The sequence below is a fragment of the Heliangelus exortis genome, chromosome 1 (genome assembly GCF_036169615.1).
Source record: "Heliangelus exortis chromosome 1, bHelExo1.hap1, whole genome shotgun sequence".
Taxonomy (NCBI): domain Eukaryota; kingdom Metazoa; phylum Chordata; class Aves; order Apodiformes; family Trochilidae; genus Heliangelus; species Heliangelus exortis.
The window spans coordinates 144,876,085-144,901,528 of record NC_092422.1 but is presented as its reverse complement, the minus strand read 5'-3'; the positions used below and the strand labels follow the sequence as shown (position 1 = coordinate 144,901,528).

At 47.4% G+C, this 25,444-nt stretch overlaps 1 protein-coding gene across 14 annotated transcripts; it reads left to right on the top strand.

Annotated features, from left to right (window-relative positions):
* Positions 1-4,102: 4,102 nt before the first annotated feature.
* TMPRSS6 (transmembrane serine protease 6) lies at positions 4,103-25,216 on the top strand. 14 transcript variants are annotated; one of them, XM_071730009.1, is made up of 19 exons: positions 4,103-4,244; positions 6,570-6,726; positions 6,902-7,044; positions 7,241-7,308; positions 8,042-8,127; positions 8,544-8,728; positions 11,455-11,496; positions 12,195-12,399; positions 12,736-12,872; positions 13,421-13,533; positions 14,038-14,147; positions 15,175-15,320; positions 16,215-16,313; positions 18,312-18,425; positions 18,706-18,822; positions 19,488-19,656; positions 21,704-21,975; positions 23,257-23,393; positions 24,098-25,216. In XM_071730009.1, exons 6-19 carry the CDS (start codon positions 8,608-8,610, stop codon positions 24,254-24,256), a joined length of 1,941 nt encoding a protein of 646 aa, XP_071586110.1. In that variant the 5' UTR covers positions 4,103-4,244; positions 6,570-6,726; positions 6,902-7,044; positions 7,241-7,308; positions 8,042-8,127; positions 8,544-8,607; the 3' UTR covers positions 24,257-25,216. The 14 variants fall into 14 exon arrangements, with proteins under 14 accessions (XP_071586110.1, XP_071586017.1, XP_071586007.1 ...); XM_071729916.1 differs by having other exon boundaries at positions 7,993-8,127; XM_071729906.1 differs by having other exon boundaries at positions 7,957-8,127.
* The last annotated feature ends 228 nt before the right edge of the window (positions 25,217-25,444 follow it).

The following is a 25,444-nucleotide window of genomic DNA, read 5'->3' as shown; positions in this document are numbered from 1 at the left end:
CAGTTGGCTATGTGTGTAACATGAGTTCCCAGGGTAGAGTATTAGTGAAAATGACTGAAAGGACATTTTGCATGGACAACTCAGCTAGTGGACAGTAAAGCAACATACAGAGAATGATAAAGGCACACTTAAGGCTGTTTAGAGGTACACAGATAATGGAGCTGTAGAAACCTGATTCATAAGCACACAGGCCAACAAGGACTCACCTTCATAACAACCTGTTTCTCTGCTGTTACAGGATCCAGTGCCATAGAAACCTCTTCCTACACTGCTCAAGTGACATCCCAAATGTCATCTGTGTGACTATTTTTCCCAGACCCTGGTAGGAGGCTGTGCCAGACCTCCCAAGCTCTTCATCTTGGTATAAAATAGCACTGAGCTTTGAGGCTGAGCAGGCATATGGTCCATTTGCTTTGTCACAGCCTAAAAACCTCTAATAAGAGAGAGAAATGCCTGAATAAGTGTATATGAGATTTTGTACAAGGGATAGGAGCACTGCTGCTCCTGTATAAAAAAAAATATTTTTTTTATTTCTGGGATGAATAATAAAAAAAAAAGAATGAAGACATCCTGATTGACCAAGGGTGTAATTTTTGTCTGTTGTCCCCACTTCAATTTTCAATCAGATTACATTCTGAGCTACTCAGTCTTGCTTTAGACTCCAGTCTCTAAGGTCAGCTCAGAGCCACAACTTCATCAGTTGTCTAAGCAGTTCAGTTTAAAAAGAAATCCCCATTATTGGGTTAAAAAACAGGGGAAATCCCCTCCCCACTCCCCATTTCTCCCAGGCCTGATGATGGCAGTAAAAAAAAAGAACGCACACAGTTTCCCATTCTTGCTGCAATATTTTTCACGAAATTGAAAGCCTCTCTGTTCTGCTGGCAAAATACGGTTTTTTGATTACGATAAGCTGATTGCAGAATAGTTCATCCCACATCCTGTATTAGTGGAAAACATCACAACGGTGCTGTCCATTCCTTCCATTGCTCAAGGGAAACCACTGCTTAATTAGCAGCAAAGATGTAGTGAATAACCCCAGAAAACCAACCCCCGAATCAGCACCTTTGCTGAGAAGAAAACCTCAATCCACTTAAAAATGGGGATAGCAAAGACAACTTTTTTTTTTTTTTTTTTACCTTTTTATTTTTTAATCTACATTTGTTTCTCTGTGTTGAGAAAAAGTAGCACAAAAGAAAGAGGAAAAGTGCAGCAGAAAAAGGAAGGCAAAGGAAGACAAGATGTTCTGCTTACCTCTGCCTTTGCATTCAATATCTGCACTGTCTGTCTGCTTTCTTGCCATATTTCTGGACCACTCAGTAGTAGGAAAATACCAGCCCTGAGCTAAAGATCTTTCTGTTAAGTGTTTTTGTATCACAAAGGTCAAGGATATAAAACTTGTTGGTACCTCTATCACCCCTGTGAGTATCACCCAGAGCCAACTCTTCCCTGCCTCTGTCTGTACACACATGGAGCTTCCCGTTTGTCCCAGTCACACACTGACCTTACATTATGCAGCATGAATGTCATTATGAGTCCAAGCTAACAGTCACCCACTGGCTTGGATTTCAGCTCAAAAAAGCTGCTCAAAGAGGAGTTGAGCCTGTCAGCAGCTGAGAGGGCTGGTGCAGCTAAGCTCCTCTTCTCATCAGCTTCTTCACTTTTCTCAAGAAGTAGATTGCTGTCTCCAGGAGAGAGCAGGTGAGGAAGACCCTACAGCTTCACAGATAGGTAAGCACAAGGTTTGCCCAGCTGTTTGCTGTACATTGAAAATCTTCCCAGGTGTACTTTTGAAAAAGAGACACTGAATCCCTTGCCTCTGATGGGCAATTCACTATCTCACATGGGCCAAGGATCCTAGTAGTACTGATGGTTGTCCTGTCCCAGTGTAGATCTTCATAAGCTCCTCAATTATTCTTGCTGCTGAGTACAAAAGAAAAATTTTGCCTCTCTGTAAACAAAAGAAATATTAAGGAAACTACAGTGGTTTTCTGTCCTTTGGGCTGGGCAGAAAGGATTAACAGCTTTTCTAAACAGGGGACTAAGCAAAGCTTTGCCCGTACCAATACACCTTTAGCCCTCCTTCCTTCTTCTTTCCCCAGGGGATTCAGCCATCTAAACCAAAACACTAAGTTGAAAGTGATCCTGTCTTAAGCCCCTGAGGACCATGCTTTGGGCTCAAGATTCCACAACCACCATCCCACCTTCCCCCCTTAGTAAAAATGCTGACAGCTTTCAGACTGTCAGCACTGCATTCTCAGCCATACTGGGTGTGAATGTGTGACACACTGTGGCAGGAAGAGCTCAGCATCAGATCTGGTGATAACTGGACCTTTCTTCCAGGAAGACAAGATCATGTGGTCTCCTATGTGAGTAACCCAGGCTGTGAATACCAAAGGCATAACACTCTCGGTGGTATGGGGCCGTTTCTCTGCCAGGTCCCCAAGACCTCTTTGGAAATGTCAAGGGGGGAGTGGCTCCTCCTCAAGCTGATGTGTGTGTGGTTTGTAACACCACAGAAAGTTGCTGTGACAGCGTCCATCAGCACCAGATGCAAACCAAAGCTGAAAGCCAGCACGGTGTGGAAAATATTGAGCTAATGGCCACAGATATGAGTCCTCTCTTTATCTTAAGCCCCAAGACAGCAAAGATAGGCATCACTTCTCTCATCTTCCTCTTCCCAAGATACCTTGTTTGTAAATAGGCAAGATCAGTCTCAGCCCCCTCCCACAACCCTTCCTTTTCTTTTGCTGTGAAGAAGTGGAAAGTCAAGGGTACTTGCAGTAAAGGAATTCCTCTAAAGTCAGATCTCATCAAGGTTTCAGGTCCTTGACCGATTCAAAAGCCTGTGGTGACAGATGTGGTATGTATGTTTGCTTAGATAGATCAGATTAAGATTCTGTAACTTTTGTTCTGCTGAAAACACCAGAGAAGGAGAATGGTTCTTTCCAAGAAAGAGTGATACAAAAAAGTAAGGTATCTGGCACTGGGAAATACTCTCAGCTGGATGCTGACAAGCCCTCATATCATAAGCTTGGGAAAGCCATATATGTATACCTATATACCTAAAGATTTAGGCAGTTCCCAATTATCTGGGGAAATTTTGTCTCAAAGTCACTTTTAAAAGTGAAAACTGGTCTCTTAAATCTCTCGAGCAGTTCTGAAAGCACTTTTTATTGTCATTTCATGCCTCAGTTTCCCATATGTACAGCAATGAGTTAGTTGGGATAAGCACATTGACATATTCCCAGTCAAAGGCTGGAGCTTTTCATCCACATACAATGGTTTGTACAAACAATTGTCTACCAGAATCCACCACGAGACAACCACAGCAATGGCTTTTGGTCCTCCTGCTGTCCCAGACTAAACTTGAACCAGTGGCAGAGCTGAAAACAGACAACCCTGCCCAGCTGCCAAAGCTAGCCCAAATGAGCTCTGTCCCAATGAGTTCAGTGCCAATACACTGCCACTGGCTGGAGCTCAGCCCTGTGTCAAGAGTTGTCCATGTCCCCATTCCCCCACCCACTTATTGACAGAATAACTCTGTTTACTTTGCTCTAGCTGGACCGTAGTTCCTTTCTGTGAAAAACAAGGGGCACGTACATATCTGTGGGGCTGCAAGCTGAAGGTGGTGCAGGCAAGGTAGGTGAGGGGGACCTGTGGTGAGGAGAAAAACAGATACTGCAGGGAGGAGCGAGCGGTGGTGCAACAGAGTGTGGAGAGCCCAGCTTCAGGAGACCGGGAAGCAAGAAGTGCAAGAGCAGACAGAGTCCTGCAGGTTGGGACTGAGAGACACTGTGCTTTGCTTTCATCTGCATGACCACTGTGACTACTGGACCCACTGTCGACTGCCATCTTCCCTCCTTCAAGTGACCTGCACCTGCCAGCCAACATCTCTGTACACACCTTGTCTTTTGCCTCTCCTTCTGATGGGACTGAGGAGGGTAGCTAAGAAATACAACAGTTGCTCAGCAACTCTCTGTCCCCTGAGGAGGACAACATAACCTATCTGCAGGAGCCTCTTGGGCTGTTATTCTCTGCACAGCTGGAAGTGTTCCTACCCTGTCTTTTTTCGGGCAATCCCCTCACAGCCTGCGGATCTTCTCCTCCTGCCAGCCTCCAAAACCTCCATTTCAGGAAAAAAAACCTTGTTGCACGGGGTGTGCTGACCCATCACAGCAGGACAAAGGCCGAGCTGAAGGGACATGGAATCAGGCTATTGATCACTGACGAGACCTTGAGCTTGGGTAAATAGATGTCCTCTTCTTTCCCCCCCTCCATGCATATGTGAGCCTTTTTTCCATAGTGCGGTGTGGGCCAGGCCTCAAAGGCAACCTCAGGTTGCTTTGGAAAGGTAGGTCTGAAGCTCTGGGGGAAACTCCGGTGCCTACCCTCACATCGTCTAACAAAGAGGTTCTTCTGCTGCTGCTTCCTGCCCTCTTCCCTCCAGCCCTCTGTCTGTGGTTCTTCACTTGTGCCTGCTGTTTCTGAAGGGATGCTGTGAGCATGGAGAAGTGCCCTTGCTCTCCTGAGCCACCCAACCTGGCTCACTGGGGAGGAGATCTGCCACAGGGGCTGCACAGAGAGGTAACCCACAAGAAGTTAGGGAAGGCAACCTGTGTTGGGCCTGCTTGTACCACCTGCCTCTCTGGAAGGGTGTTTTAGAGCAAGCAGATGTGTGGCTAATTGTCCAAGTGCTGAGTTTAATGTTCCAAGGAGGGTTACCTGGTGCTCACATGTTCTGCAAGTGTATTGCCATGTTGCAAAGCATCCTGGAAGGCCTGAAGCTCAGTAACTGGGGAAAAGCAAGACCAAAAAACCTGCTCGCCTAGGGATGTGGGGTCATTTGAGTGATCCAGGGTATCCACATGGACTAAAACGGGTGTGAGGCCAACCCTCTCCTCTCACATCTGCGACAAGTCCCTCCTGCATTCATGCCTGCACAGTCACATGCACCACTAGGAGAGAAGGCAACTCACAGGCACGTAGACAGGCATTCCCCAAGACCTCTGTGCTCTGCCATGGGGATGTGTTCACATCCCTTTCCTCTCCAGCCACAGAAATTCAGGAAGCTTTTTGGAACAGGAATTCACTGGGTAATGGCGGAGGATCAGAGGAGGAAGGCAGCTGAGATAACCAAGATTAATGTGGATTAATGCAATGGCATTTCCTACCCTCAGGGAATGGGGCTGTCAGAAGGGGAAAACTGAAGAGGAAGCAAAAGAAGCAGCCTGGGGTAGACGAGGGGCAAAGGAAGCCAGAAGGTGCACCTTGGCACAAGCAGAGGATGATGGAGGGTTGAACGTTGTTCAGGTGCTCTCCCCTCACTAACTCAGCTATTGAATTTGTGCCAACAAGGGCTTAGCCCCGGGACACACCATCTGCTGGGAATGGCACAGTTTGATTGCTTTTAGGAATTGAGAGCAAAACAACAAAGCAGGCAAAGCACAACTTCAGGCTCCTAGGCTGTGGCTGTTGAATGCAACTTCTGTGTGGATTTGAGGTCACAAATTTTCTTTTGCATTGATTTCTAGGTCAATAAAGTGCCAGTTTTAAAATAATTTCCAGCCTGGGAGGACAACACTTTTATCTCTGGAGAAAATCATTATTGTACTCATTTGTGGTTTTGGCAGAAGCAAAGCCCAGGGAGTGCCTTTGAAAACTAAGGGATTACTCAGGAGGCATAGACAGTACAGCAAGCACACAGTACAGTGAGCCTATCTCCCACTGAGTTAGCCATTTCCACAGTATCGTGGAATCACAGATTTTTTTGGGTTGGAAGGGACCTTAAAGATTACCTATTTCCAACCCATTTGTATGGGCAGGGACACTTCCAACTAGAGCAGGTTGCTTAAAGTCCCATCCAATCTCTCCTTGCACACATCCAAGGATGGGGCACCTACAACCTGATCCAGTGTTTCTCCACCCTAACACCAAAGAATTTCTTCCTTATATCTCATCTAAACCTGCCCTCTTTCAATTTAAAGCCATTACCCCTTGTCCTGTCTCTACAGGCCCTACTAAAAAGTCTGTCCCATTTTTCTTGTAAGCTCCATATATATACTGGAAGGCTGCCGTAATGTGTCCCCAGAGCCTTCTCTTCTTCAGACTGAACAACCCATCCCTCTCAGCCTGTCTTCACAAGACAGGTGCTCCAGGCCTCTGATCATCTTCATGACCCTCCTCTGGACCCACTCCAAGAGGTCGATGTCTATTATATTCTGGGAACCCCATAACTGGACACACTACTCCAAGTGGATCCTCATGGGAGTGGAGCAGAGGAACAGAATCATCTCTCTTGACCTACTGGACACATTTCTTCTGATGCAGCCCAGGATATGGTTGGCTTTCTGGGATGCAAGCATACATTACTGGGTCATATTAAGCTTCTCATCAACCAACACCCCCAAGTCTTTTTCCTCTTACTTACATTTGCACTGAGCAAAGTTTTTGACAGATCTCTTAAGGCTAGAGATCTTGGGAGAGGAGTACAAAAGTGGCAGAGCACCTCCAAATAGAGATGCAAAGAGATGCAGGAAACCCAGCCTGACCATGATGTGCTGTGTCACTAGGTGCTCTTGATGGAGGCCCAGGAACAAGAAGAAGATGCCAGCTCCCTCTCAAAAGGCGAATCAGAGACTAACACGCGTGACTGCCTCCGCTATGTGCCCCTCGGGATAGTCTTTCTTTTGCTGGCTGGAGCTGCTGCAGCAACCTGGTATTTCCTAGGTAAAAATCCAACATATTTTGTCCCCACGCAGGAGGTGGACAAGGCGTAGTCAAAGCAATGCCCGGTCCAAAGTGTATTAGTGAATTTGGGTGATCTTTACCGACTCATACCTAGGGGTAAAACCCTCTCTCTTGTATATCAGAAATTTAACTAAGTAGTGTCTTCTGTTGGCAGACTACAGACCGTGGCACCTGGAACCAGCCATCCTGCAGTTTTACTCTGGCAGCCTCCAGGTCCTCAATCGCCGGTACTACCCAGACCTCGGGCAGGTGGAGTCCAGAGCATTCTGGCTGGAGTCGGCTAAGCTGCAGAAGATGGTGAGGGCAATTTCATGACCAGAGCTGGCCCTGAGGCAGGTCATTGAGTAGAAAGAGGAAGGGGTCAGGTACCCCCATCCAAATGACATACATGGTGGGTCTGTACAGCAAGAGGTATGAAACATAGGATTGGTCATAAGTCCTTTGCCAGCTGTAACATTGCACAATACTTAACCAGACAACATTCTCGTTGCAGCTGAAGGAACTGATTGATGCCACAGAGCTGTGTCGCTACTACAACTCGAGCACAGTGTATGCCTTTGGGTGAGTAGCACCCACAGCTTTTTTGCTTGTTCGTTTGTGAAAGCTTCCAGTCAGTTGTACTCTGGTTTCACTGAAATCTGGCCACGACAAACTACTGCAGCCCCCACCATGAGCTCTAGAGCTAGGCTTGGAATTCCTGAAACAGAGTGGTTCCAGCAAGACAGATCTGGGGATATTTTGATGTTCATGTTCATCCAAGGTCATGATGAAAAGCCAAAACTGAGAAATTTCGCAGAGAAGCAAAAGTTCAAGAGAGGAAAAATATTTACTGAGAAGAGCTGAAAAAAAAAATAAAAATTCAGGCTTGGCATTCTCAGTAGAAACTAAGCAGCTGGAAATTAATTTCTAATTCAAGAAAGTCATGTTATGGCCTGATTCTAGGCACCAGAAGGGAGAGGTCAGAATGCACCATGGAAAGGGTATTCCAGCCAAGAAGCATGGCCCACCTGGGAATAGGGTAACAGTAGAATGGGACAGATGTGTGACTGTGAGCTTTGCAAGGTCATCACAGTAGATCAAGAAAGCAGAAATAACTTCCAAATTGATGTATATATTTGTTTCTGATTTTTTTTTTTCCCATGGAATACCACACCCCTAAATTTCTCCTTCAGCTAAGGAAAATTCTAACTTTGATATAACTTTCAACAGGGGAAAGAAAATTTTCACTTTCAATTCTTCCTCTAGCCTTTCACTGGACAAGGGTTTGTTTCACCATCTCTTCCCCCTCCCCCAGCCAATTTTCTCTGCCAGCTGGTTGAACAGAGCTTTCCCAGTCACAGTCTCCTGCAGCTTGAGCCTGCCCAGCATTAATGGCTTGTGGTAAGGTACTGGGTCATAAATCATCCACTTGTCACCACTGGGAGGTGAGACACTGAAGTTTTGAGTGTTTCTTCTCAGTCTCTGGTCAGTAGTAACCAAAGGTCATGTTGATTACTCATTAGACCAGTCTTGATTAATTATCACATTAATTTGACCACGTATGGTCATTGCTAAAGCCAGATGGCATAAAATGTCTTCCTCCCCCAAAGGACTGAGCATTTAACTCACACCATGGACATAGCAGCTCTCCTGTCCCACTGAGACTGGTTCCTCTGGGCCACAGCAGTGAGCTGGAAAGTCCACACAGATATTTCTGATTTGTGGAAAAATTGGGGGAGGTTAATCTCTGGGGTTTGCCTCTCCAATGATTCTGGAGAGGGAGAGAGAGGATATTTAACATGCTATTTCTCTGTTAGGGAGGGGGCTCTGACCTTCTTCTTCTGGTTTGCCCTCCAAATCCCTGAGAGTCAGCAGAAGGAGATGACTGCTGAGAGGGTAAACACAATGCTCCACCAAGAGCTCTCCACCAGGCTCAACAGCTCGGACAGCCCATCCTACCAGATGGAGTACAGGGTCAACCCAGACTCACTGGTTCTGCTGGGTAAGTACCAGATGCTCAGCTGTGGCCTGAGCAGCCAGAAATGCTCCAGGAGTTTTAAGGTGTTGAAGGGAGTTTAGGGGAAGAGGCCAGGAATCACTGCTGACTGAGACAGAGGAAACCTGAAGAGGATAGGGAAAATGTGAGAATCTGAAGATACTATTATGAGTATTTCTTCCTGATAGAGCAGAACTGTGACAGCTTAATCCTTCCTTTGAAGGATTAAAGATTATTGGAGACATAGCTGACCATGACCAGCTAGTTAAACTTCTTCTTTTTTCTTCCAACAGCTTTTGCTTCTATGAAGTAAGATCTTACACAGGTCATGACTTTGATTAGCTCAGCTCAAAAATAGCAAGCAATTAGGTTTCCTGCTTTTCTTTGGGAAATTATTCCAGGTTACTTGATTGAGAGAAGAACAAAGCAGTCACCACTAGTCTTCCTCTGAGACAAACCAGTGTCACCACTTCAGTTCTTGACACAGAACTTTAAGGATTTTTTATTGTTGCATCCAGTGAGGATTACAGCCTATTTTAAAAAGCCAGTTCTAGAGAACTGCTTCAAAATAGGTGTTGGATAAAGGATGAGGGATGTGTCTATATTCAATACACCCAAGTCCAATAGCATTTGTATACAGTCTTTTTTATGAGACTTAACTTAATATGATCTCTCTTACATAGGCCCAAACATCACAGGTTATTTTAAAATACATTGTGTTTGTTCTCTCTTCTTGAGACTTTAATTTACAATTTTATTCTTCCCATGAAATGTTACATCTCCAAAGTTTTTTTCCCAGGCATGTTATCTTGCATTTTCTAAGATAAACCTTATTTTAATGTATCCCACACATATTTTATTTAACTTTTCCCTCCATATGTCAGTGGTTTTGTTTCAGGGGTCAGTTCCTTGGTGTCCCCAGTGAAAGTTTGATTTCCTCAAAATGGTTTCCACTCCCTCATACAGGCCAACATGTTAAGATCTTGTTCTGAAGCTGCATTAGCATCTTGTGAAGACATCTCCTCCTGCAGTTACCGTTAGTCACTTACTTCTACTTAAGATTTGTTTTCAGCATACCAGACCTTATGCTCAGCCAATTTAAATTAACTTTCTTAAGAAATACATCCTAGGATAATATGCTAAATGTTTCCAAGTCAGCCCATCTAGCATTTTCCCTTTATTTACTCACTTTGGAATGTAACTCGTAAACAAAAATTATGGTGCCATTCTTCTAGCCATTCCCAGTTCCCTTTTATTCCCTTCACATCTGTTTCACTGTTTTATGCATTTCAGCAGACTGTTCTTTCTATTTTGGAACTAACACACCAGTTGCAGTGTGTTCTCTAGCTCATTCTGATTTCTCTAGTCCTTTCCACCTCCTTCCCCAGTCAGAAGCACAGTCTAGCAAGTGAGGCAAAAGCCAGACACCTCTTACACTGCTGGGCCAGGGTGACCTCAAGCCAGTGACTTAACCTCTGGCTTCATTTGCTCTGCAAAATTGGAGTGAAAAATAGCTAGCTAATAGTAACTCATTAGCACTTAATTGCTTTCTGACAGACTCATTTGCTGATCTGCTAAGCTCTAAAAATTAAGTCTTGGCTGCAGCCTGCCTTAAGACACAGAGCTGCAAACCACTTGCACAGGAGCCCCTCTATTTTCACTAACAGCTATGCTCACCCCAGGACAGGAGCCTACCCTTGCCTCCAAAGAGTTTCAGGACTTCCATCTTGCAGGAACTCTGTTTTCTTACCTTCAGATAAAAGAGTATGTAACATCAGCTCAGCACACGCCCTTGCCTACAGCCCATGAGCTTCTCTAGGACTCTGCCTTAACTCCTGAAGGATCATCTTTTCCACAACATCTGGTTTTGCCATGACAAATCTGCTCAGCTCTCCCCACAGAATTGCAAGATCTGCTTAGGAACTACAAAGAACCAAAGCCCTGACCTAGGCAAGCCCCCAGCAGCAATTCTTGCACCCAACTGACCTCACGGTGCTTTTTATTTTGGCAATTATTCCCAGTAGCACCTGATCTCTGGCCACTTCCAGTTCAGCTGGGAGGCTGGAGCAAAGCCCAGACCTCCTAAAAGTGTTGTCCACCCCGTGACTCTGTTTTGCACCAATCTGTAGTCCTTGCTGCTGGCTTTCTTTGCATCTCATTTCTCCAGAGGTAGACTCAGCAAGGATATCGAGTGTACCATCAAACACTGGTCATCCAAGGAGACCTCCTTCCCCACCCTCAGTGGCTCCCATACTTTTCAGTGAGGGTTATTTAACTATTTTCAGTGAGAGAGAACAGGGGAGAGGAGAGCAGATGGTGAAGGCTCTGGGAAGTGGAGTTGTGCCCTGTGGTGTGTCTGGCAGGGGAAGGGGGGTGGCTGCCTGAAGCAATGGACAGCCCCCCTGGTAAGTGGAAGAAATCCTGGAACAACACACAAAAAAGAGGAAGGGAAAAAAGGCAGAGAAACCCCTGGTGGGCTGGAAAGCATGAACTGGGGCTGTTGGTTTGGGGGCAGAAGCCAGAGGTGTTTCCCAGAGAGATGGGGTGCGGAAGGCACAACAGAACAAGTTTCTGAGAGCAGACAGAGAAGTACCTGGAGGGTGTCCCATGGCAAAGTTTCAAGTGAACCATTTAAATAGGAAGGAAGGGAGTCACCACCCACCCTGCTAGCATTCAGATACTACCAGTATATCTTTTTGTTTATCTTCCTTTATATATTTCCTTTCTAACAGAATCCAGTGTGAAAGACATAGTAGTGCTGAAATCCACTCTGGGTAGGCTACCTTTTCCTTTCCTTTTGAGTTTGTGACTTTATGGGAGGGATTTTTACAGGGGACAGAAAGCCTGTTGGATTGCCAAGTTGTAAATGCTGGGAAGGGGAGATGAGAACAGTAGTATGTTTGAATCAGGCAGTGTTTTCAGTGCTGTGCCTGGCAGCTTGCATTAGATATGGTATTAGAAAATAACCTTTAAGCTGACTTTTACTCAAAAATGCTGGTCTGAAAGCCTGCTGAAACCTGGAAATCAGACAAGGGGGGTGTAAAGCCTGAAGAATATGGGGAGTAAAAGGAGAAAGAGGTCAAAAAGAAAATAAAGCCAGTGAAAAATAACTGTGCTGTGCTGGTGTTTAAAGCCTGAGGTAGTATTAACTTAACCAAGGAAAAGGGGACAGTACTTATAGAGAGAAACATTCAGCAACAGTAAAAGGGGACTGCTGTATGTAGAAGTATGTAGAAGTATATGTACAACATATGTAGAAGTACATATGTAGTACACATATGTAGTGTAAACATATGTAGAAGTAAACTCTTATCACTGGGATGAGTCAGCCTTACCCTGAAATGGGCTCATACTGTGAGCCCAAGTGCTGATCCCATATCTGAGTTTCCCTTACAACCAACCCTAAGCCCCACTTTGCCTCCATTAACATCAGCCTGAGCTTTCAATCCCTCTGTCTTTGCCCTGGATTCAGGTTGCTACAGGTACAGCTATGTCCAGGATGATGATGTTCTAAGGCTGGAGGGCCCTGATTACCTGGCCTCCAGTTGTCTTTGGCACCTCCATGGACTCAAGGGCTATATGATCAAGCTACGCCTGGAATGGACTATCCCGGACTGCAGGGACCGCCTGGCCATGTACGACACAGCTGGCCCCCTGGAGAAACATCTCATCACCTCGTAGGTAGCTCCTGAGATTGGCAGGGGAAGCCAGGCAGGATGGCATGACACCACAGCAGGGGAAGGTGTTAGACTACATCAGAGGAAACTCTCTTTGATGCAGAACCTACCTCTTGCTGAAGTCACTGATGTGAGATATCACACAGCCAGCCGTGCAGTCTGAGGGATTAGAGCAGCACGAGCTGCCTCTCTGCTGGCCCTTCATCTGCCTCAGTTAATGCCTTACAGCAGGTGTATGGTGTGGATAACACAGACCTCCGTTGGTTTTCTTTCTCGTTCTTCTCTCATTCGCTTGTTGCTTAATTCACTCCCTTCCTTTTGTCTCTTCCTCCTGAGGATCTATGGCTGCAGCCGCCAGGAGCCTGTTGTGGAAGTCCTTTCATCTGGTCCTGTCATGTCCATTGTGTGGAAGAAAGCCATGTACAGCTACTATGACCCCTTCATTCTCTCAGCACAGGCGGTGCCCTTCAAAGGTGGGAAGGCTGGAGAAGGGCAGATATAGGCACAAGAAGGAGACGGGAGCATCTCCATCACAGTTCCTAGAGGTGCTCCATCCCCGCTGGGGGAAGAATTCACCCTAGATTGCAATGGTAGAGGTGGTCAGTAGCAAGCAGATTAGATGTTGCTCCCTCACCTGGACTCATACATTAGCATCTGTCTCAAGTCTTTACAGCCCAGGCTCTGGAAAGCAGAGCCTAATTTGAAGACTCCAAGAGAAGTTCAAGTGCTTGTGTATGGTTAGACCAGATGTGGACATCACATACAGATGCACTTGCAGAAAAATGTCAACTCTATATAAGAGTCTAAAGCAGCAATAGATATTACACTTCTCTGGATAAGAAGAGGAGGCTAAAAGCCTTGCCAGGTAGAAATGGCCTCTTGAAGGGTGATGGTGCAACATCCCAGTCACCTAAGCTATCGGGCCTTAGAGCTCCTTCCCTCCTTCAACAGGAGTACATGGCACCCCCAGGCTGAGGTTGAGCTGACAGGTAACATAGCTTTTGAATGTCTGTATTTACAGCCTGTGAAGTGAATATAACTCTGCAGGAGGGTCTGGAGCCACAGGGGAAGATCAGGACCCCACACTACCCCAGTTACTACTCACCCCACACACAGTGCACCTGGCACATGACGGTAAGAGCCACCTCCCATAAGAGCATCCACCCCAGCCCTGAAACCCACACAGCACTCCCCACATTTGGGGGGGGAGGGAGGAGGGTAAATCCAATCAACTCAGTCAGATCATCACGAGAAGCAAGCAGAGGGTGGCAGCTGGCCCAGTCTCCACATGATGGTGTTTCTGAGGGGAAGGAGTCTAATATCATATGCCAGCACAGAGATGCCATAACTGAGGAGGAATCTGAAATCTGGTCTCCAGAGGAGTTATTCAAGGCAGAACCAGATTGCTACCCTGTTTTTTATTTATCACTTTATTTATTACTATGCTTTCACACTGCAGCAGAGACACCCTGGGCTGCAGCATGGCCCCTGTTCAGAAGGTGCTTCCTCCTGGCCTGAAATGTGTGGGAATTGATAGCTCTCCCCTTCACATCTACCCTGCTGGTCACTGTCACATGGAGCAGCCTGCAGCATGCACAGGAGTCCTCTATACTCTGCTTTGGACCTTCTTTCCTGCAGGTCCCATCCTTCTCCTATGGGGTCACCCTGTGGTTCGATGCCTATGCGCTCAGCAGACAGAAGAATGACCTGCCCTGTACCCAAGGCCAGTGGACAATCCAGAACAGAAGGTGTGTGCTGGGGTCCTGGTTTCTGTCTCTCACTTCCCACCTGGATTAAACTGGGATTAAACCTCTCTGCAGGTTCCCTGTTCACTTCAGCCACTTCAGGTCTGAGACAGCAGAAACTATCACCACACTCAGTGGCTACTATTTATGCTGGTACCTCTTGCTTTTTTACTTTTTTCAGCCTCACTTGTTCACCAGCTCCCCAGTGAGCATATTTCTTACAGATTTGCTTCAAGCTATCAGCCTGTCTTCTGTCTTACTGTTTGCATCAGGCTTCCAAGTTTTCTCCTTTGTGTATAACCTTGATGTCCTCCCACATCTCCTGTGTTTGCAAATCTGCCTGCCACCACCTCTGCAATATTATCTCTGTGTGTCATTGCCTTGCATCCACCTACGTACAGATCTTCCACCTAGCTCTATATCCTACAGCCTCTTCCCTGTACAGGACTGGGAAAAATCAGCATCATCCAGACATAGCTGGGGCTGCAGCTTAATGCTGCCCAGGTGCAAAGGACCAAAAGCTGCTGTGTTTCCATCTCCTTGAAGCACGCAATTTTGGATGGACTTATGGCTTTTGGTTTTCCTCCTACTTAGTGCAAAATTGGCCCTGTCCCTCCAAAACTTCTCCCAGCTCATCTTATTAACTTCCGTTCCACTGCTACTGTGGTGGTGAACTATTTTCCCCTGAAGAGTCTGATCCAGAAGCTATGTTCCCCTGGCTTAGGATTTCCACCCTGCCTTCCTCTCTTAAAGTGTAAGCACCACCATTTGTACAACGTGATTTATTTGGGAAAATAAATATAAGAACTGAATTGCTTTGTGTGGCCTGAATTCAGCACTTGCCCAGGAAGGTAAACGTCTCCAAAGACAGTAGGGTCACTCTAGACTCTGAATCTCATGCCATATTGAAGGCATCCATACAGCCTGTGTGGCCCCCTTCCCACTACAGCCCCTCCAAGCCCCATTGCCCTGCTGTGTTGTCTTCTCCTCCCTTCCTACCTGAGACATTCCTCCTGTGTTTTCTCCTCAGGTTGTGTGGCCTGAGGACCCTGCAAGCCTATGCTGAGCGGATCCCAGTCACATCCTCTACTGACATCACCATCACCTTCACCTCACAGATCTCCTTAACCGGCCCTGGCGTACAGGCAGCTTACAGCCTCTACAATCAATCTGACCGTAAGTTCAGGCTCCTTCCTGATTCTTAGTGGGGTGGTGGTTACCAACAGCCTCTGCACTTGGTTTGTGTTAGGAGGAATACGAGACACATCCTCTGAGAACTAGGTGCCCTCTGTCCTTCAGAAGCATGCTCACAGACCAGTGACGCACACACCACTGATCTCCCAAAAAGAAGAGGCATTTATGTGCATAGTTTCTCCCTCACATTGCCAGAGCATCCATATTCCAAAATCCAAGGTCAGAGAATTGCCTACAGCCACAGCTCCTGTGACTACACCATGATCTGGCCTTGAGAATTCAATGAGATACCTGAAGTGACTTTTATTTCATTTATAAGAACTGTTAGAGAGACCTGTTTCCTGCTCACCTTGGAATCCATGTGAGTGAGAGACAAATAAAGCTGCACTAATACACATACACACATACGTAAATCTTCACCCAGAGTCTGTCTTTCCAAGGTTTCTCCATCTACATCCTAAAGGGTTCCTGTTACACATACCAGTTCCTGAATGCATGCCCCTGCCAACACGTGTCTAACACCAAGCCCTTTGAGGTGCCAGCCAAGTTTTAGTAATGACTCCAAGGAATTTCTTTCAGCTTTCCTACAGCATTCATAAGGTATGAAACAGTGCTAAACCAGAGGTATAGCACACAGGAGGGTGGTTGTCTGGGCTCTTGCCCATGGGTACAACAGGAAGCAGAAACAAAGCCCTCCTTCCACTGGTTTGAAACCTCGTTCCATCTGCCCTTGTCCACAGCAGATGACAGGGCAGATTTTGGGGACCTTCATCATGTCTGTGGTCAGGAGAGTGTGCAGCTCCGTGTTCCACTTTTAAGCCATGGTGCTCTGCTGCAAGGTCACTGGGGACTAACTCCTCATTGGTGATTTTACAGCTTGTCCTGGGGAGTTCCTGTGTTTGGTGAATGGCTTGTGCGTCCCAGCCTGTGATGGGATCAAAGATTGCCCCAATGGCCTGGATGAGAGAAACTGTGGTGAGTAGTGCCTTCCCCCTGATAATCCCTGGTCTCAGAAGGACACATCCCCTTTCTCCTCCAAATGTAGGGTAAGATGAGGAGGATTCAGATGGCTTAGATACAGCATTTTACTTCCCCTCTAGAAGCTTATATGTCTGCATCCTTAAAAGCTTTATCCCGTTGCTGTATGGCTGCAGCCTGCTCAGGAAGGAGAAGCAATGCTGCTTGCTCCCTTGCACTGAACAGTCATCCCAAGAGAATCCCCCTAGCACCCATACACCAGGAGCCCCAGGCATCCTGAAAGAAGCCCCTTTTGCCTAGCCTGTCTCCCACCTTGTCCTGCTTAACCCCCACTCAAGCCAGAAAGTCAGCTTCAGCCCTGGCCTACAGCCCCCTCTGCTGCCACACCACTCAGCATTCCCCTTCCAAATCCCCCAGTCTGCCCACACACCCCCAAGCCCACCTGCTGCCCCGCTCTCTCACCTTCCCTACAAAACCATTTGTGACAATTGGTCTGTACAGATTCTCAGCCATATATTGTGCCCCAGTTTGGGATCATCTAAGTCCTTGATTAGCCATCAGTTCTTCAAGCCGATATCAATTAGTGCTGATGCAGATACCATCCTTGGCATCCCAGGCTCCTGCAAGCCCCCATTCTCATAGAAACAGTTCTTCAGGCTCAGATCTGACACCTAGTTCATCTCTTCTCCCATCCTTGGTGTGAGTGAAGGGCTCATCACATTGCTGCCACCACTAATTTTTCATTAGTTGTCCCCTGAAGTTGTATTTTTCACAGATAGAAAGGAGATAGTGGCCAATTCTGAAAAGCTCAGAGGAAGACAAAGAAAAGTTTAAAGTGAAAGGAAAGATAAATTTTTCACAAGCAGTGCTGGAAATGTGAGAGCTCTCACAGGATCACAGTTTTGTATTGTGTCCAGTCTTGCTGATGGGGCAGTCTGTCCCATCATCCAGATGTCTGACATCGGGGACTGCTTGCTTCCCACATGCAGACATGGATACAGATGCATCCTTAAGAATATCTACTCTTTTCTTGAATCCTGCCAGCTTCTTGACCCCGGGGATATCTTGTGCCATTCAGTTCCATGGGTTAACACAGACCAAGGCTTAACATAAAAAAAACACTTGTTTCTTAGGGTTTTCAAATATCCCTTTGTATTTGAAAAGAAAAATAGAAACATTGGGATATCCTTCCATTCTTGTACTTTCTATTGTTGCATTTCTGCTTATTCACTCCATATCTGTATGGAACAGTCCCTTTCGTTCCTCAAAATCAGTGTTTGCACTGTCTCATTCTTTCATCTGGAAAGTATCACATGAATTACTGAAAAAATTCTAAGAATTGAAGACAGAAAATGCCAGGGAGGTACTGGCCCATCACATTGGGTGTTGCACATGGATGCACACAAGCACAGGACAAGTCCCTGCTATGCGAATGTATAATCAGAAGTTGTAGGGTAGGCATCTTGGGCCCATTTTATCCTGAGGAGCTATTGGAGACCACGGACATCAAAGAATCCACCGTTGTTCAGGGCTCACCTATGAGAGAGCAAGGGGAGCAGCTGCGCTGCAGAAGAAGGTGACCCACAAGCTGAGTGAGGGTGACAGTAAGGCAGGAGGAACAGTGATCTCAGCAGGCAGGATGCAGACCTACAGAAACTGAGTAAGGCAAGTAGACCAGGTCTCATGATTGTAACCTGGGGGCAACCAAGAGTCCAGTAACCACAGTGGATGTCCATAATGATGAGCCAGGTCTGAAGCCAAGCCAAGAAGTCAAGGAAAGTTAAGCCAGCATCAGCAAAGTGCAAGACAGTGCAGGCATACCTACGATGCAGATCAGGCAAAGACTACACAGCTGCACTATACAAGAGCTGGTCTTAAACACCTTACTAGGTGGGGGAAGAGGCTGCAGAGCCAGCTGGTGCACTTAGGACCCTGACCTCACACCTGATGCTGTGTGATTCATTCCTGATTCCTGGGTCCTTCCTTCCCACACAGTGTGCCCTGCAAAATTCCAGTGCCATGAGGACAGCACTTGCATCAGGTTCAGCAGGGTCTGTGATCAGCAGCTGGACTGTGCCAATGGGAGCGATGAAGAGCAATGTGGTGAAGGTAGGGAGACAGCACTGGGCTGACAAATAACTACCCCCTGCTCTGAAGCCAAGGCTGTGGGTAGTGCACTTCATTCTTGTGAGGTAAGGGCACCAGCTGGGAGCTGATGTGCCTGACCTGCTCACATGTTTGCTCTGCAGGTGACAAAGCTTGCTCAGGAAATTCCCTGTCGTCATTTATGGAGTTCCCCCATCTCTCTATAACCCCTACTCAAAGGACTTCAGGTTGTGACTACAGCCTGCTGCCTTCCTTCATCCTCAGCTCCCCTTCCTCATTGCAGGAGTCCCCTGTGGCCCTTTTACCTACCGCTGTGAAGATGGGACCTGTGTGAAGAAACCCAACCCCCTGTGTGACACCACTGCAGACTGCAAGGACCTGTCTGATGAGAAGCATTGTGGTGAGGAAACGCTCAGTCTCATGTCAGCCAGGCAGGTTCAGGATGCAACCTAGGTGAAACCCACCCCCTTGTCCCCCTGCCACCCTCCCTTGTTCCACTGCCTTCTCCCTACCTCAGCCCCACAGCAGCAGATCTCCTGCTCCATCCTGCAGTGGCAGCAGCAGCAGCAATGAGCCAGCTTTCTTTGCTAAGATGTAAGCAGATATTTGTTCAGGCAGAGACATCAGACCAGACAGACATGTCTCACAGACCAGGTCCTACCCACAGGCCCATTGGACCATGTGAAGTAATGCCCTCCTGCAAGCCTCCAGCCAGGGAATGCACAGTCCTTAGCAGGGAGAGAGCTTGTGTTTTGATTTTTCTACATTTTTTTCCTGGAGCCTCAATGGGCAGCAAAAGGGGATGACTGCAAAGATTCCCCTGACCCAATGGAATCCCCAGGCTGCCATTTGATGCAGGGTAAGGCTGTGTGAGCATCAGCAGAAGTATGTGCTGGGAGGGAGCATTCTCTAGACCTGTCCTGGACAGCACATAAAGCATCTGCTGGCTGGGTAAGGCAAAGGACTAGAGGTCAAACAGTGCAGTCAATTTAAAGGAAGGGCGGGAACAGTATTACCATATTCCCTTCCTCCCCTGAAGTACCTGCTGTATCTCCTCCTCCTCAGACTGTGGGCTGCAAGCCCCTCTCAGCAGGATCGTGGGTGGTGCAAATTCTGTGGAAGGGGAATGGCCATGGCAGGCCAGCCTGCAAGTTCGGGGACGCCACATTTGTGGGGGAACCCTCATTGCTGACCGCTGGGTGGTCTCAGCTGCACACTGCTTCCAGGATGAGAGGTAAACGGAGAGGGAAGGGTGCTGGACAGAAGGATTTGCATTGCTCTCTATGTCATGTGTGATGGGAGGATCATCTGGATTGTGAAAATGTTGTGGGGGAGCCGTATCCTTTGTCTGGCACGCATGCCATGCTCCTCCATGGCTTGGACCTGGAGAAATGGATATTGATACACTCACTAGTATGTGGGTGTGCGTGCAAGGAAAAAGGGGCAGTGCTGGGATTCTCAGAGCAGCTTTGGGAGGGCAACAGTTATAGAATACACTTCATAGCTCCTCCTTTGCCTTGGCTCTGCCTTGTTGCTACACTGCCACAACCATGGAGGTGTCAGCATGTGCTAGGAGAGGCTTGGATAGCATTAGCTGTGGAGGATATTCCTTGGGTCCCATGCTGCTCACCCCCAGGACCTGCTCTTTTAGGAGGAAGAACGGTCTCCCCCCCAGTTCCATCCAACCAGCACATCTACCACGACAGCAGCAGTAAGATACAGTTCAGGGGAGTTGACTCATTCTTTCAAACTGGGAAGCAGTAAGGAGAAGGAAGGTCCACAGCCATGCTTGGTGACAGGGCTTGGTGGGAGAAGGAATGCGCACCCTCAGGCCCAGTCTCCACCTTCTCCAAACTCCCCTTTTCCCACTGCCAGTGAGCAGGTGGGAATCCCCTCCCTGGACTTCCCCAGATGACTTTCCCTCCTAGTGACAGGAGCCTTGGAAGGACAGGGGGTGCTTTGCAGTTGTGCTTCTCACCTCACCCTGCTCCTGCCTGTGTCCTACAGCTCTTCAAGGAGGCCCACCAGCACTGGGAGCAGGCATTTCCAGTGGCCATTTGGGAGTGTTCCAATGCAGGATGGATGGAGCTAGCACAGACCCTTTAGGTGTCATATGTTAGAGAGAGAATTTAAGCAGTGCGAGAGATATGCAAGGAGAAAAAAAAGGAGCAGATGAACATCAGCACCCTGGGGTGGGCTCTGCTATGGGCTGTGCAGGCAATAGGCTGCAGGTGAGTCCTGAAGGGGAATTTGGACCAAGAGACATGATCAAACTAAGGAGTTTTTCAAACCCAGAGGGGCAGCGTGGGCCAAAGCAGCATATGTAAGGCGTAACAGATGAACCTTTTTTGGGGCACGGCGCTTCGAAGTCAAACAGGTGTTCTTGCCAAGGTGCACAAACAGTGCTCCAACCACCACCACTAGACTTGTTCAGTGCTTCTCCTCCAGACTCAGCTGACCTCGACCTCCTCCTGAGCCTGCATTCGGAAGCTCACCTTTTATTGGTCGCCCAATCCTGCTCATGCGCAGCTGGGGTAAGCCCTAATTGGGCACAGGTGGGCTTGACACAAGCTCAGGCCTCCCACCTCATAATTAGCAACACCTGATTGCCTCATTTCACTACATAAGGCAAAAGGTGGACAGGATTCCAAGTCTAAAACCATCCCTTTCCCTGTTTCCTCCTGCTCTGGTCCAGGGTGAATTCTCCTCTGTTCTTCCCCCTCCTGATGGAGATGGTCTCCCTTGGCTGTTAGCTCTTTGCTTTTCTGTTCTCAGAGGTGTTATCTAGTTAAGCTGTCCCCAGCTCTCACCCCTCCAAAGGGCTGTCATGCCTTTTAATGCCCTAACTTCTAAGTGCCTTTTCTGACTTTACTCCCTTTTAGAAATTTCTCAGAGCTTGGGCCTCTTCTCCATGTCTCCTTCTCCTTGCAGCTTGCTTCAGCAGCTCAGCTTCTGCACTCTGCCCTATTATATTCACTTGCATATGACCAGCCCCACTTGCTTGCCTAACCTCCAAACACCTTTTATCCTGCTTTTCTAAGGAAAATAAGCAAATATGAGCAAGTTGCCTGTGTGGATGAGTGCCCGCCACTGTGTAGGTATGTCAAGGTATCAAAGAGATGTCCAACCTAGTTCTCGAAATCAGTAGCCAAATTCAAAAAGAGGCCCCTCTAAGGGAGATGATCATCCATATCAGAGACTCCTCAAAAGGCTGAGAAGCAGACAGGCTCCGCCCATCCTTCTCTGTTCATGTGATGAATTTTCTCTTCTGCATCCTACAGCCTGGCTTCCACCTCCATCTGGACTGTTTACTTGGGCAAATATTTTCAAAATGCCACCAGCCACACAGAGGTGTCCTTCAAGGTGATCCGTCTCTTCCTCCACCCTTATTATGAGGAGGACAGCCATGATTATGATGTGGCCCTGCTCCAGCTGGACCATCCTGTGATCATCTCACCCTTAATCCAGCCCATCTGCCTGCCAGCTCCTTCTCACTTCTTTGAGCCTGGCCTTCATTGCTGGATCACTGGCTGGGGAGCCCTCAAGGAAGGTGGTAGGTACAAGGTCTTTGCTGGTGGCCTTCTGTAGCAGAGCCAAGGTTGAAACAGAGGTTCAGATGTGGAGTGGATAAAATAGGCTTCTGTTCACCCCGAAGTATAATGTCTCCTTCACCCACTTTTGATTTTGGGTCACAGCATGGCCAAAGTTACCTGTTGAGTGCCTAGAAACCTCTTTTGGAGAGGCATGCATGAGAGCCTGGTAATCTATACAGGGATAGCATATGTTCCTTCATCCAAAGACCAGAATTAGGAGTCTGTCTAGTGGCTGTTCAGCCATGGTCACAGCATGGAGCAGCCCCAGTCCCAAAGACAAAGCCTGTGCTTACAGAAATGTGGGATCTTGTTGGGTCATTCCCCAGGGACAGTGCCTGACCAGAAGAAATTGAGATGAAGAATCCGCTTTTCATCAAACCAGGACAGGGTCTCCTGGGGACACTTCTTTGCAGCCCCTGCAGCAACATTTTTCCCATGTCAAAGACTCTAAAGACCTGGATCCCCCCAGTAACACCTGTACTAGCAAATTCAACAGAAACAGTACAGGATCACACTGTGTAATAGTCAGAGTGCACCCTGGTACCATTTGACCATTTTGACCATATCACACTCACACACTGCTGGGGAACAGCATGGGCTGAGACCCGTTCCTGTGGGGTGGTACTGATGACTCCATTCTATTTAGTAAGGAAGAGTTTAGATGCAAGGGCATAGACCCTTCATGTTCCCTCCCCACAGAGCCACAAAAACAGGTCCAAGCTGTCCTCTAGTAATGCATGGCACAAGAATATGTTCACCCAGGTCAGCTTAGTGCCTTCACTCACTCACTCACTCACTCACTCACTCACTCACTCACTCACTCACTCACTCACTCCAGCTGCTTCCTACATGGAAACACTCAGGACTCAATCCAGAACTGGACACTCCTGGTTTCCATACTTAGCCGGATGAGCTTAACATCCATTTCAATGAGAAGCAAACCCAAAACTCTGACATCCTAGAGGTTTCCCCAAACCAGAATCCCCCTTGTCCTAAAAGCTGAAGTATTCACAACACAACCCTGGAGGGAAAGGGACTGAAGGGAAATGTTAATTCTTCCATACAGGTGCTGAAGTGCTCTGCTGAAAGTCAGAGGCTGTGATGCCAGTGGAGAGCAGAACAGAAATTCATATGGCAGTTTTCAGCATGCAGTGAGATGGGCAAGGGCTGGGGGATGACAGTAAACAGTGGGAAGCTCTGACATTGCTCACCTGCACTAATTCTGGTACTCAACCCCTCAGGACACATCAGTAATGTTCTACAGAAGGTGGACGTGGAGATCATCCAGCAGGACATCTGCAGCGAGGCCTATCATTACACGATTTCTCCCAGGATGCTATGTGCTGGGTACCACAATGGAAAGAAAGATGCCTGCCAGGTGACAGAGGAACTGTGGGATCAGGGTTGACTACTGGATGTGGGGTGTGTCCCATGTTCTCCCAGATACACTCCATAGCGTGAAATTAGGGTGAAAAGGCCATAAAATGCCTGACTGCCCCAACATTTCCTCTGATAAAAGTGGCGAACAACAGCTCTCCCATCTTCCCAGCATCTTTGCCTTAAGACAGGTTCCAAATATACTCAAACTTCTCCTTTTCTTATTTCAGCTTATTCTCCGCTCTTTACCTCTCACTTTTGAGTCACGTCTACATCAGTCTCTTGCCCCATCAGCTTCTTTACCATCTGTCATGCATGGTAACATGTCATGTTCCTTCATTACTATCAATCTCAAGGAATTGCTCTGTCTCCCATCTCCCCGGGTATCCAGTTAAACCCCAGTAGCTTTCCTTGCTCTCCACATATCTGGAAATGCTGCATGGAGTAGAAGGAAATAATAGTGCTGTCAGCTTTTTAGACCTGTCCAAGGGGGGGAGGAATTGGCATGAAGAAGGAATGCAACAATTGGTTGGATATTGGCACTGCAGACTCTTTTTCGACATCTGCATAAGGTACAAGGAGTGTTAAAGATGTCCCAGTTGAGGAGATACAGGAATCTGCACAGAGAGGGACTTAAAGCCAGTGTAATCATCCAGCAAGAGAAGCTGGTCAATCACCACCTCATTTTTATTTTCCTTTCTCTAGGGTGATTCTGGAGGTCCACTGGCCTGCAAGGAACGCAGTGGCAGGTGGTTTCTGGCTGGTTTGGTCAGCTGGGGAATGGGATGTGCACGTCCAAACCACTATGGAGTATACACCAGGATCACTCAAGTGTTGGGCTGGATGAACCAAACCATGAGCTGAGAAAAGTGCATCTCTGCCTTCTGCCCATCAGACCTACGCTCACATGGCAGTCATTCCTGATCTTGCTCACTTGCATCTCAGAGAGAATTTCTGTGTGGGATGTTGTCAGACCCAAGATGCTATTCTGAGCTGGGTAAAAAGAAAAACTTCACTGAGGATTCTAGAGAAAAGCAGGCAAACCCTCTTCCCCCTCAGTGCTTCCCCAGGAGCATCCCAAGATGGTTTTAGGCCACCCATCCAAAAAAAGTTGTCAGCGGGGGCAGGTGGGACCTGAGACACAGCAATAGACCCAAGTTGGTGGTTTCTGAGAAAAGAAATAAGGGAGGTTGAACTTTCCACGAACCATGCGATCCAGCCCCAGTCTTATGTTGGAACAACATTTGCTGTAAGAAAACGTGACTGATGTAGTTAGAGATTCCAGTAACTGTGAAATCAATCTGCCTCCCTCATCCTTCCTGCTGCTCGTCCTTCTTCCATCTTCCCCTCCCATCACTCCTCCTCTTCCATCTCCCTAATTGCTTCTTTTCTTAGCTGGCGTATGCTGCTCAGCGTGCTGTTGAGCTCAGCCAGGCGACTCTTCACATCTCACTGACTCCCAGGCACGAGTCCAGCATCACACCCCCAAGCACGTGTCCTGCCTCCCTGCTGGAGCAGCACCCAGCCTCCACTGCTGCACTTGGAATCCCTCAGGAAAAGGCCCCGGTAAAACATGGGAGCAGCCTCGCATCCCCTTCCTTCAGACCTTCTGAGTACCTTTAACATGAGGGCATCTCAACTGCTTCTATCTCCAAACTCACATTACCCAGGGAGTGAAGAAGAAGGCTTAAGGGTACTGTGCTTAAAGAGTGACTGCTATGGGTTTGGTTTTTTTACGAAAGATATACATATATATGCATGTGTGTGTTTGTGTGTGTGTATATATACAAAGGGCAACTCTCTGGAATTAGGAATAAAATAAATTTGAGGGGGTTTTGTGGCTATAGTTTGCCTCACTCTGTTATAAATTATCTTGGGTTTTGTCTCTTGGCACTGGCAAAAGTTTCCTCAGCCCTGCCCTCCCTTCTCAGCTGTGTCCCAGGCACAGAGGGGTCAATACGCACCTCAGTAGGTGAACCTCACTTATTGTTATGATTTAGGGGCAGAGATATCAATAAGCAAACCTGCTCTGTAGCCCAAGATGCCTGTTGT

Coding starts and splice junctions, on each gene's coding strand:
- TMPRSS6 (XM_071729906.1), top strand. CDS start 6,579: ATGGAGGCCCAGGAACAAGAAGAAGATGCCAGCTCCCTCTCAAAAGGC. Junction 8,128..8,543: donor CCCAGCATTAATGGCTTGTG/GTAAGGTACTGG, acceptor TTTCTCTGTTAG/GGAGGGGGCTCTGACCTTCT. Junction 23,394..24,097: donor GAAAGAAAGATGCCTGCCAG/GTGACAGAGGAA, acceptor TCCTTTCTCTAG/GGTGATTCTGGAGGTCCACT.